General features: G+C 49.7%; 1 protein-coding gene and 1 pseudogene across 11 annotated transcripts in view; one reads left to right on the forward strand and one right to left on the reverse strand.

The window, feature by feature from the left end:
- The window catches only part of LOC119441900 (protein lava lamp), a 281,369-nt gene that overhangs the window by 99,991 nt on the left and 165,441 nt on the right, over nt 1-15,937 (reverse strand). For all 11 annotated transcript variants that reach the window (XM_037706559.1, XM_037706556.1, XM_037706551.1 and 8 more), the window contains one exon: nt 15,601-15,921. In XM_037706559.1, coding sequence (XP_037562487.1) covers nt 15,601-15,921 — 321 coding nt within the window. The remainder of the gene's footprint in view (nt 1-15,600; nt 15,922-15,937) is intronic.
- On the forward strand, nt 1,066-9,642 carry LOC125943182 (uncharacterized; annotated as a pseudogene).

Here is a 15,937-nt window from a genome sequence, read left to right on the forward strand (position 1 = left end):
TGCGCGGGGCTCTCCTTGCGCAGCTCGTCCGCATCGGTCGCGGCCCGCCGCCCTCTCCTGCTGCCACGCGCCGCTGTGCGCGCGTGCCAGGTGCTGCTGCTCCTCGATTGCTTTTTTGCCGCTGTCGCTGATATCCGTTTGTGCGTGCTGCTTACGCGTGTGTTTGTGGGAATGTATGTGCGCTGTCTCGGGGGGCCTAGCTCCTACTATACACACCGTCCTGCCCTTCTCTCAATCGCTCGCGTTCAGCGAACCCTTCGTAAATGCCCGCAGTTTGTCGCGTAAAAGAAAACAAGAATAACCTTATCCTCAGCGTTCTTGCGTTCCTTCAATTCGGACGACGTCGCACTACCGAAGAATATGTCGGCTGCTGGTCCCTCAGCAACCAGCCCCCTTTTTTAAACTTCGCTCTATAGTTCCGAACTGTATCGGGCTATTTCAACAACGCTGAGCCGCGGGTCGAAGATTTATACGCCGCGCTGCAACGTAAATTTCGAGCATACGCGACCGCGCGGGGATCGGCCGCGTCCTTATAAAAACACCACCGAATAATCTAAGGACGAAAAAAAAAAAAAAAGAGAAACGGATGAATGAACAAGAAAGTAGAAAAACTACGAGTAAACAAACAAAAAAAAAGTTCCAGTACAGAGGAGTGCAAATTCAGGTTAGGTCTCCCCAACGTGCGTGGAGTCAACAATAGAAGAACGAAAGACCGGGAGAGAAAGAAGGTGAGAAAGGGGCGGGGAACACGCTACAGCGCGAGCGTACGAGAGCCATGGAAGTAGAAGCAGAAAAGGAAAAGGAAAGTCGAACGCTCAATCCGCCAAGGAAGGGCCCGATGACTGGGCCTGATCAACGCAAACGGCTCAGAATGGAGAGCGCAGGCTCGGGTCACAGGAAGATAAAGAGGGGGGGGGGGGGGGGGAGGCGATGCCAGAACGAGGCTGGCAGGCCTTGAATGAACGACGCAGCGTAGGATCGGAGGAGGCGCGTATAGTGGCTAGTGTGCACGTCAAAGGATGAAGCGACGGGGAGAAGGCAAAGAACGGAGGAACAGAGAAAAACATGCCTGTGTCACAAGCACGTACGCACATCTCGAGGCACGAAGACGGGAGGAAGGGGGGTCGAAAGAGTTAAACCCATGAGCGTTGCGTTTATAGGGCGAGGAGGATGGGAGAGGGACGGGGGCCGAACAGCGCGAGTTCGGCGTTGACGTTCCGAGCGACGGACTAGACGAGAGCACCTCGGCGCCCCTTCCCCGTACTCCTCCCCTCTCTCTCTCTGGCCCCACGAACACCCCCCACCGTTGCCGCCCCATCTCTGATCCCCGCCGCTGCAACCGCCAGAAAACCAGCAGGCAGGCGGGCGGCCGGTAAGGCCGTTGCGATATAGGTGTGCTTTCTCTCGAGTGCGCGATTGTTGCTACAACCAGACAGCAGCAGCAAGGAGCACAGTGACGCTATAAGGACTACATCCCAACCCTCTTCGCCGTGCCTACCAACGACCGAAGTTGCGCGCCACGGGGTTCGAGCATCGGGAACTCATCGATCGTTGCGAAACGAGGCGGCGCGCCCCACGCGCTGAGTCACGCGCGGCACCGGGGGACGCCAGCGGCGACAAGGGACCACCAGCACGAGGAGTACCACCGCTAGGCACAAGAAAAGGCTGACCGACCGAGAGGACTATACGCCGACGGGAGTTAGGTGAGTACGCACACGCTTGCTTGCAGTGCTCGTCGATGTATACGCGCTCTGCCTGCTCGGTGTGTCCCGAACCAGGCGATGCACCAAGGAAGTCGCGCGCTTTCACGAGTCCGTAGCGGATTCGTGCAGTGTCACATTGGAAAGGGAATGCCCAAATTTTGCAGCTATAGGGCCACAGCGGCTCAACATCAGTGACACACGTAAACAATGCCTTGGTAGTGCTGTGGCACGCGCATCCTCATTCCGCGCCCTTTTAAATGCGCGCGCCGCGCAACTTTGTTCAACGGAGCGTGTGGAGCGAGGAGTGAGGGTACTGGTTTAGCAAGTAACCAAAAACGTTATTTCAGGGGCTTCACGAGGCCATCACACACCGATCGTAACTACTCTGAATTCACGTATACGTGAATGCAGAATACACTATACGTGTGTGCGCTTTCTGAACGCGTCCACATGATGTGCCTGTCACTGGGCAAGATCATTCACACCGACAGAGGAGCACGCATGCAGGATAGCCTTATGGGGTAAAGTCCATGGGGTTATACTTCGGGTCTAAAATATAACGATACTTTGAGCGGCAGCAACCGATTCATCTATGTGCTGCGGTAACTCGGTGTCGTCCCTAATTAGAGTGTGCAAAGTCGTCGATGCGAGCCATGCAACCAGCTCGCGGTGACCGAAGGAAAACGGCTCCGGGCCCTCAAAAGACTCAAACCGACGGGGCAACTCACCACCCTTAAGCTTGCATTCCGCGTTGTAGCCCGCTGTTCTCCGGCCACACACACACACACACACACACACACACCACACACACACACACAACACACACACACACACACACACACACACACACACACACACACACACACACACACACACACACACACACACACACACACATATATATATATATATATATATATATATATATATATATATATATATATACATACACGCTCAGTTTCTTCAAACGACAAGAAAATGCGCGAACTCTTGCGCCACATCCCACCACGTGGATATAAAAGCGCGGGGGGATTGCGTCAATACGGTGTATTAGCTATAGGGCACCGCGGCTATAGGGGCACCGCTTGGCGCGTGGTAGCATCCTTAGCCTTTGAGAGACCGCCACCCTGTGGACCATTAGCTTAGCTTGGTAGCTTAGCTTTTTCTGGTGCATACGCTCAACATGGTGAGATTTTAAAGTAGCAAATTTCAATAATTTTTGCTCAGCCACAGATGGCCCAAGTATACGATCGAGAAAATATAGCTTGAGACCCGTGACGTCACGCTGACGTACCGGTGCTAGTGTGTCGAAGATAACAGAGTTCCGAAGGAACACTTATTTGTATCAGTGTAAAGTGATACAGTGCATGTTTCTCTTTGCAATCAAGCTGTGAGAATCGGCGCACGGAACTTCGTCACACACACATTCCCAAGAGGGAATGTGTGTGTGACGAAGTTCCGTGCGCCGAAGTTTCTTTTTCTTGCGCTCTTGTGCTACAGCAACACATACGACATGGGCAAACAGGCCAGCCGGAACAATAAGGTCGCAGTGCAGTCGGTGGCGCGCGAAGGGTCTTGGCGCTGACCGAGCGAGGCGACGCGGTCGACAGATGCATGCAGATGCGAACGAAGGAAGTCACTGGCAGACACCAGCCAAAAATATATGCCGCAGTGATCGATTCAAAGTCAACTCATGCGTGCATAATGTACACGATGCTTCGTGTATAAACGCGTTAAGTATTTTTACCAGCGCACACTCGGTAAGAACGCACGCTCGAAGAGGCCCGCCACCGATATTGTATAGATGCCGAGTGAGGAAACTATGGTTTGCGTAAGGTTATAGCACTCCCAGTGATTTCGGGAAAGTTAAAAAACGAAATATGATGAACCAGTCGGCTGCACAGGCCGAAATTGTATATAGAACTGTGCACACCATACATGTGGGCCTCAACTGCAGCTCGACACAGAGCATTACGCTTAACAAAGGGTCACGCCCACGCAAATATGTACGCCGGCAAAGTTGAAAGCAAGTAAAGTAATTGCTAACAAATAAAAAAAAAAAAAAAAAAAAAAACTTCCGGACACATCCATGAACTTCGCTCACGTCTGGACTGCGCTGCTATAGGTCTTGTATTTAGGTCTTTACTATACGCAACGATGCTCGACACACACACACACACACGCACGCACACGCACACCACACACACACACACGCACGCACGCACGCACGCACGCACGCACACACAACACACACACACACACACACACACACACACACACACACACACACACACACACACACACACACACACACACACACACACACACACACACACACACACACACACACACACACACACACACACACACACACAAGCAGTTACAGTGCGGGGGAACAACATTATTAAAATATTTATTGCAGTCAAAATAGACAATGCCCGTCGTGTTGCTATGCGCGATTCGTCTTTTCAACGGCATCAAAGAATGCATGCGCGTTTACTGTGCGCATACGCTTTTGGGAAGAGAGGGAAAGCGATTGCGCAATCCCGCATCCACCTTTGACATGTATGCGCTATCGCCTCCTGGTATGACGCCAATGCTCATAGCGCTCAGTACTAGTGTGAGGAGTTGGTCTGTAGCATGGCGTAGGCACCTCGATGCGGCACGACGACGGCTGCTCGCGGCGAAATCGTAGCTGGCCAATCGTCCAATCGCGGTCGCGCATGACAGAGGAAAGAGATTCCTCTGAACGATAGCGATCATCACATCCGGTCTCCTTGTTGCCCGGACAGACCGCGCCGCGCACGTTCAACCGACACGGGCAGAGAAGGCACGTGACCGCCAATCGCGAGGATTTTTCACCTGGCGCTCGCATTAGATGGCGGGCCGGAAAAGAATGCGCCACACCATCTCGCAACCAGTTCCGCTGAACAGACAGGTGGTCACGCGCTTGGCCAGCGCTGGTTCAGCGCACGCTCGGCAAGCCGCGTTTCCGTGGGCGCACGGGACCATAGAAATGTGCGAGAACGTCCTCGCAACTCTCGAATGTATATACACACACACATACGGGACAGGGCACGTCCTTCAGGACCCGGCAGTGGCGCACCGACGGGGGGAGGGGGGGGATTCGGGGGTTGTAACCCCCCCCTGAGGCCGACTTAACCCCCCCCCCCCCCTTTTGTTTAACCCCTTTTCTTTCCTTACGCATTTGAGTACTGCAACTAAGATGTAAGACGCGCAATCGTCTAAACACTCGCAAAAAGCGCATTTTTTTTGACAATTTCCCGTGAAGAAATCGAAATTAGTGTTGTTTAGATGGTATTGGCAAACTGTCCCCCCCCCCCCCCCCCCCCCCCGCTGGCAGAGATCCTGGGTGCGCTACTGGGACCCGGTGAACATGCAATATGTAAAGTGTTCAATATCTCCGCTGGCAAAAAAAAAAAAAAAAAAAAAAATCGACACGAGTACCAACCAGTCTGTCCTTTTCTTGTTGCTCAATTTGTACTGATATGTAGACACACCGCTGGCGTACAGGCGAGGAAAAAAAAAATAAATAAATAGCGCTGTCGGTGAAGTCGTCAAGCCCGCGGCCGCCATATAATGTGAAGAGTTAGAAACGTCGGTTTGAAACCGCGGCGGATAACAAAACTTCCTCCTGACAGAGGCCACTCGCCGTCTCACTTAAAGCTCTTCACATAAACGAAGCCCACACGGTTTAGCGCAGCAAAGCGAGAGAGAGAGAGAGCGAGAAAGTGCTCATGTTCGCCATTTGTTGTTCGATTGTTTGACGCGGAAGCAAATTTTACACTTTCTTTCTTTTCATTCATTTTTAAATTTTCACTGACCTCAAAAGCGGACCCCACGGAAAGACCTCGTTTTCGCTTCCCGTCACGAGACCGAAAATTTGCGGCTTCCTGCAGAGCCAAAACACAGCTAGAGTGTGCTGCTGCATTCCAGCTGGGCGGGCTCCACCCGTTCTTTTCTCTCTGCATGCACGCAGTTTATCAAAGAGGGGGGTTCCGACGGCGTAAAGACAATGCCGGCCTCTCTCGCTGGCCAACCGATTCGCTCCGCTGACTCTCATCCGATGCGGACGCGGAATGCGGTGGCACGCGCTCAACTCGTCACGGCTTCCACCGATGCATGCTATACCGCGCGGCTCGCCACGCACTTCAATGCGGAAGTCCTGGTCCACAGTTCCCCATAGACCGGGATAACCGTAACGATTCTATTTCAACGCTATCGTCAGTATAGTCTGGGCGGCGCTCCGCCTATATATATATATATATATATATATATATATATATATATATATATATATATATATATATATACACCACGATCGAGCGGTTGTGTATGTGGTCGATGCGGAAGGCATAGAGTCCACAAGATGAAAGCCTTGCATTTGATCGGCCCATCTACTATCTCGATGCGCGCTGCACTGCTAAGCGGCTGGTGAATAGTATCGTTATTTCACCAGCATTGGCTATTTTCACGCACTGCCTTTCTTCTTTTTATTGCGATAGCAATTATATGGACACTCTAAAGCAGATTTCTGCCGTCGGCGTCGCCGTGAGGTTCCGTATGACGTCAACGGGGATGAAATCGTCGCCGCGCTCCGGACGCTGTATGTGCGAGTGAAAGGGAGCGAGGGACGCGCGCTTTCACGGGGAGCGAACGCACGTCGGAGAGCAAACGCGCGTTCTGCGCCGTGCTCCCTGAAGGGCTGCAGAATTAAGCGTCTCTTTCCTCCTTTCCATATATAGAGAGCAAACGCAACGTTTTTCGTCGCGCGAAAGGTTGTGGGGGGACGGGAGGGAGGGAGGGGAGGCGACGTTTAGCTGCGGCACCAAATGCGTATTTATATAAAAACGCCGTGCGCGTTCGGTGCGAACGCGGGCAAAACGCCGACGGCGTCGACAACAGTTCTGCGCGTTGCTGGTGCTGCTGCATGTCCAAGTTTATACAGCTGATAAAACTAATATCCTTACTCCGTATAGCTCTCTATTAATTTGCTATCGCAATTGGTGCTTCGCCTTTCGGGTGAAACTGCGACAATTTTTTTTTTTTTTGTGAAGTGGAATGGTAACATCAAACGCACACTGTTTAACTTCACAGGTTCATGCAGTTGGCACTTTATATAGCTGTGGCACCAGAAATCGTGTGTAACATTGTAGCACGAAGTGCTTGTGTTGACTTAGCTTGTTTAGGCTTAGCTCGGGCGCTGATACGCAGAAATGGGAACCAAGTGTTATATGCATATACTGGGACACTCATGACGGCACGGCTTGTGACACTGCCCCCCCCCCCCCCCCCCCCCCAAACTTTCAGTCTCGGTCTCGCCGATGGACGCCTCGGAGTGCCCTGCGGGCCGCCTGCACGGCTACGCGGCCATGCTGAACCAGTCGGACGTGTTCGTCGTGTTGTCGGCGGCGGCCGCCGTGCTCGCCTTCGGCATCAACCTGACGCAGGCGCTAGTCATCCTCTGCCTGGTGTGGCGCTCCTGGAAGTGCGCCTACCACCTGGCGCTCTCGCTGTGCGGCCTGCTGTCGGCCGCCGCGCTACTCTGGCACGTGGTCGCGCTCCGGATGCCCGACGACCACGGCGGGTGGCGGGCCGGCTGCGGCGCCATCCCGTCGGCGCTGTCCGTCGCCCTGCTCATCGGCTACGTGGCGCACGTCACGGCGCCCGTGGTGCACCGCTGCGTCGCCGACACCTGGCCCAGGGCGTTCACGGGCCACGCGCGCAACCGGGGCCTCTGCGTGCTGCTCAGCGGGTTCGCCTGGTGCGAGACGGTGCTGCTGGCCGTCACCGTGATCTCCGACTGGCCCTCCGGGAGCCAGCAGCAGGCGTCGCCCTCAACAGGGCGGCGCCGACGTCTGCACCCTGCCGCACCCGTGGTCGTCGGCCTTCTCCACGTTTGTATGCGCGCTCTACGCGCTTCACGTCGTCGTCGACCTGGCCGTTCTCGTCGACATGACGGCGGCCGCGATGCGCAAGTCTCGCGCCGTCGCAGCGCCGCAACCGTTGCCCACCATCGCCGCAGCGGCGGATTCGGCGTGTCGCCGGGCCGCGGCCGACGACGACGACGACTTCTTCGGCGAGGGCGGCTGCTCGTCCCTGAACCGCGTCGACCTGGGGCCCCTGTGGAGCCGGTTCGTGCTGCTGCTCGTGGGCACGCTGCCCATGATCGGCATCATGTTCTACCACATGATCTCGCTCCCGCCGTCGTCCTCGAGCGGCGGCCGCGCCTGCCCGTCCTTTCGCGACGTGCTTCCGCTGTGGACGCTGCTCTGCACCGTAGTGCTGGGCGTCGCGCTGCCCGTGGGAAGCGTGTCCAGCGACCCCGTGGTGGCCGAAGGCTCGGTGCACATCATCCGCCTGTTGTGCTGCTTCTCAGGCGGAAGAGGAGGGTGGCACCCGCCAGGGGCGTATGAGCGCGTACGACGTCACATCCGGACGACGACCCATGAGACACCCTGGTCAATAACCGGGTGACGGGTGCGACGACTAGCCTGAAAGGCGCGACTGGAATGCAGAAACGAGTCGCAAGCCCTATGCTGTCGGCACAGCGGCAACATTCGGCAGTCTGTGTCACCCAACACACTAGGAGGCTCTATTGTGGTTAATGCTGAACTTCACGGTTGCAGTGATGCACGGAACACTATCCACAAGCCATCATCTTCAGTCCTCAGTGATTGGTGCAAGTAAACTTCAGGTGGCCTTTCCCCGACCATCAACCAGTGCGTGGACGCGCCACAGTATGAGCCGAGTGTGAGCCACAATGGAGTGCACGCGTTTGTTGTGTACATAGTGTTCTACCATGTCATACGTGAATGCAAGCTTCTTTCAGTAGTGCCTACTACAGCTAGCTCAGAAATGCCAAAGGTTTGGACAAGCAAACCCCTCGCACACCTTTCATGCGTTCCCAGGAAGTACCCAAAGATCCTTGTCAACAACACAAAATGCAGGTGGCGTTTTATTTGCTGGACTACTAGCTGTGTAAAGCAATGCAGCACATTTGTTTTGGATGTTACATGAAGTGTGCACAAACTGTAAAAAATGTTGGTGAGGTTTACATACATGAAAGAGCATTTACATAAGCTGCCCCAATGCCCTTATGCTCAATGTCCAAAATAAGCATTGTATGCTGAATTTAGTCAAGAAATGATGAGGTATGAATGTTAATATTTGTGTGACAAAATGGCATATTAATGTTAACTAAGCCAACTTTTTATTGTGTGCCTTGTTCCAGCATACCAGCAAGAGAGCTTGAATGAAATAACTCCAAAGCTCTTGGCATGGTACAAGTTTAAAGTGCATCTCGTCCCCAAGGTTGTTTTCACTCAGAGGATCATGTACGCATATATACACACCTATAAATATGGTGCAGTTATGAGAGGTGAATAACTATATTTTTGCATCTTGTATATAGATATGTCTACTTTATCAAGGACTGGACAGCTTCCAGTCAACAAGAGCAGGTGAAGTGGCACTATGACAAACATGCAGGCCAATTGAGCTAGTGGAAATTTATACCATATACACAATTTCATAATTGTGCTCAACAGTATTTTTGTGCCATTTTATAAAATTTTACTGGCAGCTCAAATGTTATGTGCATTTAGCAAAACATGAGGACTATTACTAGGCGAGTAGAATAGTTCCCATCATTTAAAATGTGTATACATTTCCTGACAATTTTCATCCAAAGTGTGTGTGTCCAGTCATATGTGAACAATCAAAGGGGCTACTTTGCTCACAGGTGCTAACAAATATTTACATTACTATTTCAATTGTTCATGTTGTGTGAAGTTTAGTTTTGATACTTTTGTAGTTGCTATATTGTGTTTTGTTGCCCTAGTCACGCTTAGCACATTTTTCAAAGCAAATACACAATGGATTCACCAATGAGCACCGCATGCACTGCACTATGAGACTAGCTACATAGCTTCTCATATCAAAAAAAAAAAAAAAAAAAAAAGGGTTGTCGCAGCAAAAGCCAACTAGGGATTGCACTAATAATGCATACTGCTCAACCATTCAATCACTTATGAACCAGTCTACATTTTTGCTCAATGAGGACTGATCAGGCAAGTGAAAAGCCATAGGTCAATGCCTTCCATATAAGAAGCTTTCGACACATAGTTCGCCATTATACATTTCTCATTAATCCTCAAAGTGAACACAGCAATCTCAAAAGCGTGCACACTTCTCATGCCAAACTATCTGGTACGGCCACTGAGATTTCATTGCATGCACTGTGTACAAACTGCGATACCAGTGAGATATTTTTAGCACCAAGTCCAATAGCAAATTTGGCAATCAATGCCTGCACAGCTGTTACGCGTCACAGAGAAGGTACATTACGCTGATTTCACCAAGTGTTAGCTGGCACAGAACAATGGAACTTGAAGAGGGCCAGTAGTAGGAGACAAGAGAAAAGCGCGCCACTGCTTATTACTACCTTCTTTCACCAAGAAGCGCAATGACACACCCTGCAAATCAGTCCTGTTTTTGCATATGCGTCACTTTTCTGCCAGCCTTTTGTCACTTTCATTGCATGCTTGTATAGTCACTGGCTTGTGATCACTCCTGCCTAGTCAAATGGATCTGTGAATATGTATTGACATTCGGAATAAAACACTCGCTTGAGCACCAAGGAATGCTAAGATGCTGTACTGGCCTCATTATGAACATCTAGTCCTGCACAGTTTCTCCAAATTAAAGTGCAAAATGTTCTTTGCTCTAGAATTGGCAGTGTCCACATTGCATCCCTTAGCAACAACTTGCTCGGAGTAATGAAACTGATGTTGAAGTTATGTGCCATGTGCCAATGAGCCATGGGATATGAATGATATTGCAGGTAAGCAGATCATCTACAACGTCTGGGTGATAGAATTCGTCATGAAAACTTCAAGAACATCATGACGCACAACAGGAGAAAAACGAAGAGGTGTTAACAGATCACTGGCCTTCAGTACTAACGGTATAGCTGAATAGCATGATTAGGATTTCAGTAGTACATCTACAAAATGTATTTAAATGATGGAGGTAATTACAAAAGAACACAACATGCGCTGGCACACAGCAGGATATTTACAGGCAGATTGCTCTGAAAGGCATGTGCAGCAGTGTTGGCTGCCAACAAGACCCCAAAAATAAAAAAAAACAAAAGATACAAAAGAAGAAAAAAAATCAGAAACCATCACTGATGATTGCCAATGTAAGGAAATAGCCCGGACGAGCCAATGAAAAAAATGAAGGAGAGAGAGAGAGCGAACAAATGTTTGCTTTGCTGAGTTCCTCCATCGACTGACGACTGACCTACCATGAAAGTGGAAGAGCCAAAGAAAGATAAGCACTTATGCAATGCAGGCAGTCTGAGACTACACCTAGATAAAAATACTCCAAGCTGGCCTATGCCAATACCTGTCCCTACACCGTTTACCCTTTTTCCAGCCTGGACTGCATTTCTAGATCTGGAACTTGCCACTGTCATAAGCAGCTTGGCATATTACAGCAGCCTAAATTTAAGTGAGAGGATACAGGGATATATTCATGAAATAGTGCCAGTGATGTGACATGGGAAAAATATAATGACGGCAGACAGATTTAGGTGTTAATTACAGTTTAACCTTGCAGAATCTCTCGCGACGGCTAAAAAATTCGTATTACCCGAAATTCAGATCACTCAAAAAAGTGACCAAAATCGTGGAATTAAGGGGGGACGCGGAAATGAAATGGGCCGACTTAGGTCAAAGTTTCATATTTCTTAATTTTTTTTCCTGCAATCCTAAGGCCTTCCTCTGTGGCATGGCAAAAATATTTGAAAGAAATATGCAGCAACATTTGCGAAATTTGCACTTTTTTATTGTGTTGTCTTCGACATCTGGAAGAAAACCGGGCTTCGAGGGGGAAGGGGGGGGGTTATCACACCGCTGAATGCACGAGCATGGCTTTCTGTTGATACAGTGCTGACATCTTGGTATCACCGTAAACAAGAGAGATCGGATATTCGGGTAGTTGTAACGCTGTATTTCTCCATGCAAAAATACAAAAAAAAAAAGTGAGCACGAAGTGGAAAAACAGCGTCGCAATTTGTTAAAACACTGATTTGTTACTGCAGTCACGTGGTGTGCAGGGAGCGCTCCTATTTGCTGGCGCGAATTTGAATCACTGGCGCTTGTTTCGCGCACGTTCTGGCAGCAGCGATGGCAGCAGCGAGCTGCAGACTTCGCGTGTTCCGAGCCGACATTTCAAGATCTGCCTGGTTATCTAAAGTTTCTTTTGTTACTGCGTGCTAGCTGCTGCATGATGGTGATACGGACATGATTTGTGCACGATAGGCGAATCTACTTCTCTTTGCGGTGGCCTTCGTATCGTGCGATATGATGGGTATAAAGGTAGCACCTGAAGACGACGGAAGGCTGTGAAATAGAGATAAGGCTTTCCATGGAAGTGAATGCCGCGAATCTTTCTGATGTGGCAAAACTGGGTCACGTGTGATTGCCGGCTCCTGATAAAGCTTGCAAGGGGAATTTCATTTTAAGGGGAACGGAGGGGAACTTCATAATACTGCACAAAGCGAAAGCTTTTCTTTTTTCTTGGGGAGGGGGGAGCACGCGCGTGGGTGGAGCCGAGAAGTGAGAGTGATAGACCTGCCAACCTTAAAATTTAAAAAGTACTAAAATTTTGCGAGAGACTACTAAAAGTTGTTTCATATACCAGCGTGGTGGCGTAGTGGCTTTGGTGTTGCACTGTTAAGCCTGACGGTGCTGCTGTACCTGACCTGTTCAATTACCTGTTGTAGGGTCGCTTCTTTATATTCGCACTAAAAAAAAAAAATAAAGGAAAAATTGCAAAAAAAAAAAAAGGAAAGAACGAAAGAAAATGCTCATGATGTTTATTCATGAAACATCCATGTAATGGCAGCTGAAATTTACCTGCCATTTCAGTGGTGGCACTGCTGCAAATAAAGGTAAGGCTTTGAAAAATTGCACGACTATACATTTGCATTCTGTTGAGATCAGTTCAGCCATAAATAGGATGCAAATTAAAAATTGCTAAATTATTGCCGTCAGTACAATAGTAAACAAGCTCTAGAAATCAAGCATTCCTGGCAACAGAAGTGCAACCAGCGCTACCGGGGCCTTCTCGCCGGCGGATCGCATGGCGCTTTTAGTGTTCGTATCATCCACTAAGGCGCTAAAAGCGGTGGTGGAAAAGTGGTGGAGAATGGCTTTTTTTTGGTATTGTAGAAGGGTAATTTATTAATACAGGTGAAATCACTTATCTCTTTAGTGTTCCTTTATTGTGCAACTGCGCACTTATTGTAATCACATGGGATGGGCACGTTGGCTTGCCGGCTGCATTCCAACCAAGCCAAGCTTGCTGGCTAAACCATGCATGCCCGTCATGAATGAGCCATTTGAATTTGCTCTTGCAGAGTGCTGCACACAGACCAATTTTTCGGGCATGGAGGGTGCTGCACACGGACCCTAACTTTGTTACTAAAGCCGTCAGTCTGGCCTTTGCGTGTGATCTCATACTCGATCGCTGATGATGCCTACAGATACGAACATATTGATGGTGAGCTCTTTGCTAGGGTTTGTCACCAGTCACTCCGCTGGCCATAGACGATTTTTCGTCACATTCAAACACGGAGGTGGTTAGACCTATGCCACTAGGTCTAATCACTGCCGCTTTGCCGGGAGTTGGCAACCAAAGTTGCAGTTTGGTGCCGAGTTGACGTGGCAGCAACTTTGTTTTCGGCGGCCATGTTTGCAACGTCACGTGCATGGATCGTGCCCAAAAAACTGAGCACCACACTATGCGGGGTCCAAAACTTCGGTTGCTGTTAACTTGAATGCAAAGGTAGATGGCATTGCCACCACAAAGTTCGCATAAATGCGGAGGTTCAACATACGAGGTGTATAAAAAGTCGGTTGGTGACGGTATTGATGTTGCGAAATTCCGATAATTGGAAATCTCTTAATTCAAATTTACGGATAATTCGAACTGCTCTCGTGGTCCTGGCATTTGAACAGAAGTATACTCCCGCGTACAATCAACCTCTCTGTATGGCTTTCATAGATTATGAAAAGGCATTTGATTCAGTAGAGATACCAGCAGTCATAGAGGCATTGCGTAATCAAGGGGTACAAGAGGCATACGTGATTATGTTAGCAAACATCTACAAGGATTCCACAGCTGCATTGGTTCACCACAAGAAAAGTAGAAAGATACCTATCAAGAAAGGGGTGAGGCAAGGAGACACAATCTCACCAATGCTATTCACTACATGCTTAGAAGAAGTATTCAAGCTCTTAGACTGGGAAGGCTTAGGAGTGAGGATCAACGGCGAATATCTCAGCAACCTTCGGTTTGCAGATGACATTGTCCTATTCAGCAACAATGGAGATGAATTACAACAAATTACTGAGGACCTTAATCGAGAAAGTGTAAGAATTGGGTTGAAGATGAATATGCAGAAGACAAAGATAATGTTCAATAGCCTGGCAAGGGAACAAGAATTCAGGATCGCCAGTCAGCCTCTAGAGTCTGTAAAGGAGTACGTTTATCTAGGTCAATTACTCACAGGGGACCCTGATCATAAGAAAGGAATTTACAGAAGAATAAAATTGGGTTGGAGTGCATACGGCAGGCATTGCCAAATCCTGACTGGGAGCTTACCAATGTCGTTGAAAAGAAAAGTGTACAATCATTGCATTCTACCGGTGCTAACATATGGGGCAGAAACTTGGAGGTTAACAAAGAAGCTCAACAACAAGTTAAGGACCGCACAAAGAGCGATGGAACGAAAAATCTTAGGAGTAATGTTAAGAGACAGGAAGAGAGCGGTGTGGATCAGAGAACAAACGGGGATAGCCGATATTCTAGTTGACATTAAGCGGAAGAAATGGAGCTGGGCAGGCCATGTAATGCATAGGATGGATAACTGGTGGACCATTAGGGTTACAGAATGGATACCAAGAGAAGGGAAGCGCAGTCGAGGATGGCAGAAAACCAGGTGGGATGATGAAGTTAGGAAATTTGCAGGCGAAAGTTGGAATACGCTAGCGCAAGACAGGGGTAATTGGAGATCGCAGGGAGAGGCCTTCGTCCTGCAGTGGACTTAAATATAGGCTGATGATGATGATGATGATGATGATAATACTCCCGCGTATTCGAAATCCAAGATCCGCACAACGCTTATTTTGAACATTCCCTCCCCCCCCCCCCCCCCCGCCACACACACACACCCCCCATGGACAGCTTTGCGGACAAACCTGAGGCAAAGGCTAAGGTTCGATGCGTCACCATCTACCGTAATGTCGCGTGCCATAAAAATAACAAGCAAGGACGCACAAGGCGCCGAGTTTGAACCGGAGCAAGCAGAGTGGCCCGCGACCTTCTTTACCGTCCGGTTTAGAAGGAGCTGCAAGGAGCCCCCAGTGCATGCTTGATCACATTATCGCGCGCGCAGTCACCTTCTGCTGCTCCTCCTAGGTTTGATAGTGCACTACATATGTACAAAGGGCATATAAGCACTGAGATAATATTATTTAATGCACAGGATGGGTATGGTTGATGGAGGACGGGGCTAACTGAAGATCTCCAGAGAGGCCTTTGTCCTGCATTCCAGTTAAAGAAGGCTGATGATGATGACAATGATACTTTGTGTCTACCTACTGGTCTGTTATAACATTTCGGGAATGAAAGCTTCTTGATGCCAATGCTAGAAGCGACCGTCGGCACCATGCCGGTGAGTTCATCGACCCAACATAGCTTCCTTTTTAGAGCCAAGGAGTACGAACAGGCAGTTGTATACTGGCAATGTTAGCGTGAGCCTCACCCAAGTATGCTCAGGAATAGACGGAGGTACATGACTCACATTGAGGGCAGTGTAGAAGTCCTTGTCTATCCGCTCCTTCAGAAGACCAAAAAGCACCTCTGTTGAGCTTTGCAGATGGCCCTTGATGATATGAGAGAGCTGCAGTACCTCAGGGCTGTCTCCAGCAGCAGCAGGGCTGATTGGGCGGACGGAGCTGTCAGTGCCTTGTGCTTGTCCCATGTCATTGAGCAGGGCTTGGTACTGTTCCCTGAGAGCAGCCTTCTGCTCATGTTCCAGCTGAGCTTCTAGAGCTTCCCTTTGCACCTGGCTGCAGGCTTTCAGTGCTTCCCACAACCGTTGCTTCTCACTGGTGAGATGCTCCTGTGCAACAGAGCAA

This window comes from Dermacentor silvarum, chromosome 2, assembly GCF_013339745.2.
Source record: "Dermacentor silvarum isolate Dsil-2018 chromosome 2, BIME_Dsil_1.4, whole genome shotgun sequence".
Classification (NCBI taxonomy): domain Eukaryota; kingdom Metazoa; phylum Arthropoda; class Arachnida; order Ixodida; family Ixodidae; genus Dermacentor; species Dermacentor silvarum.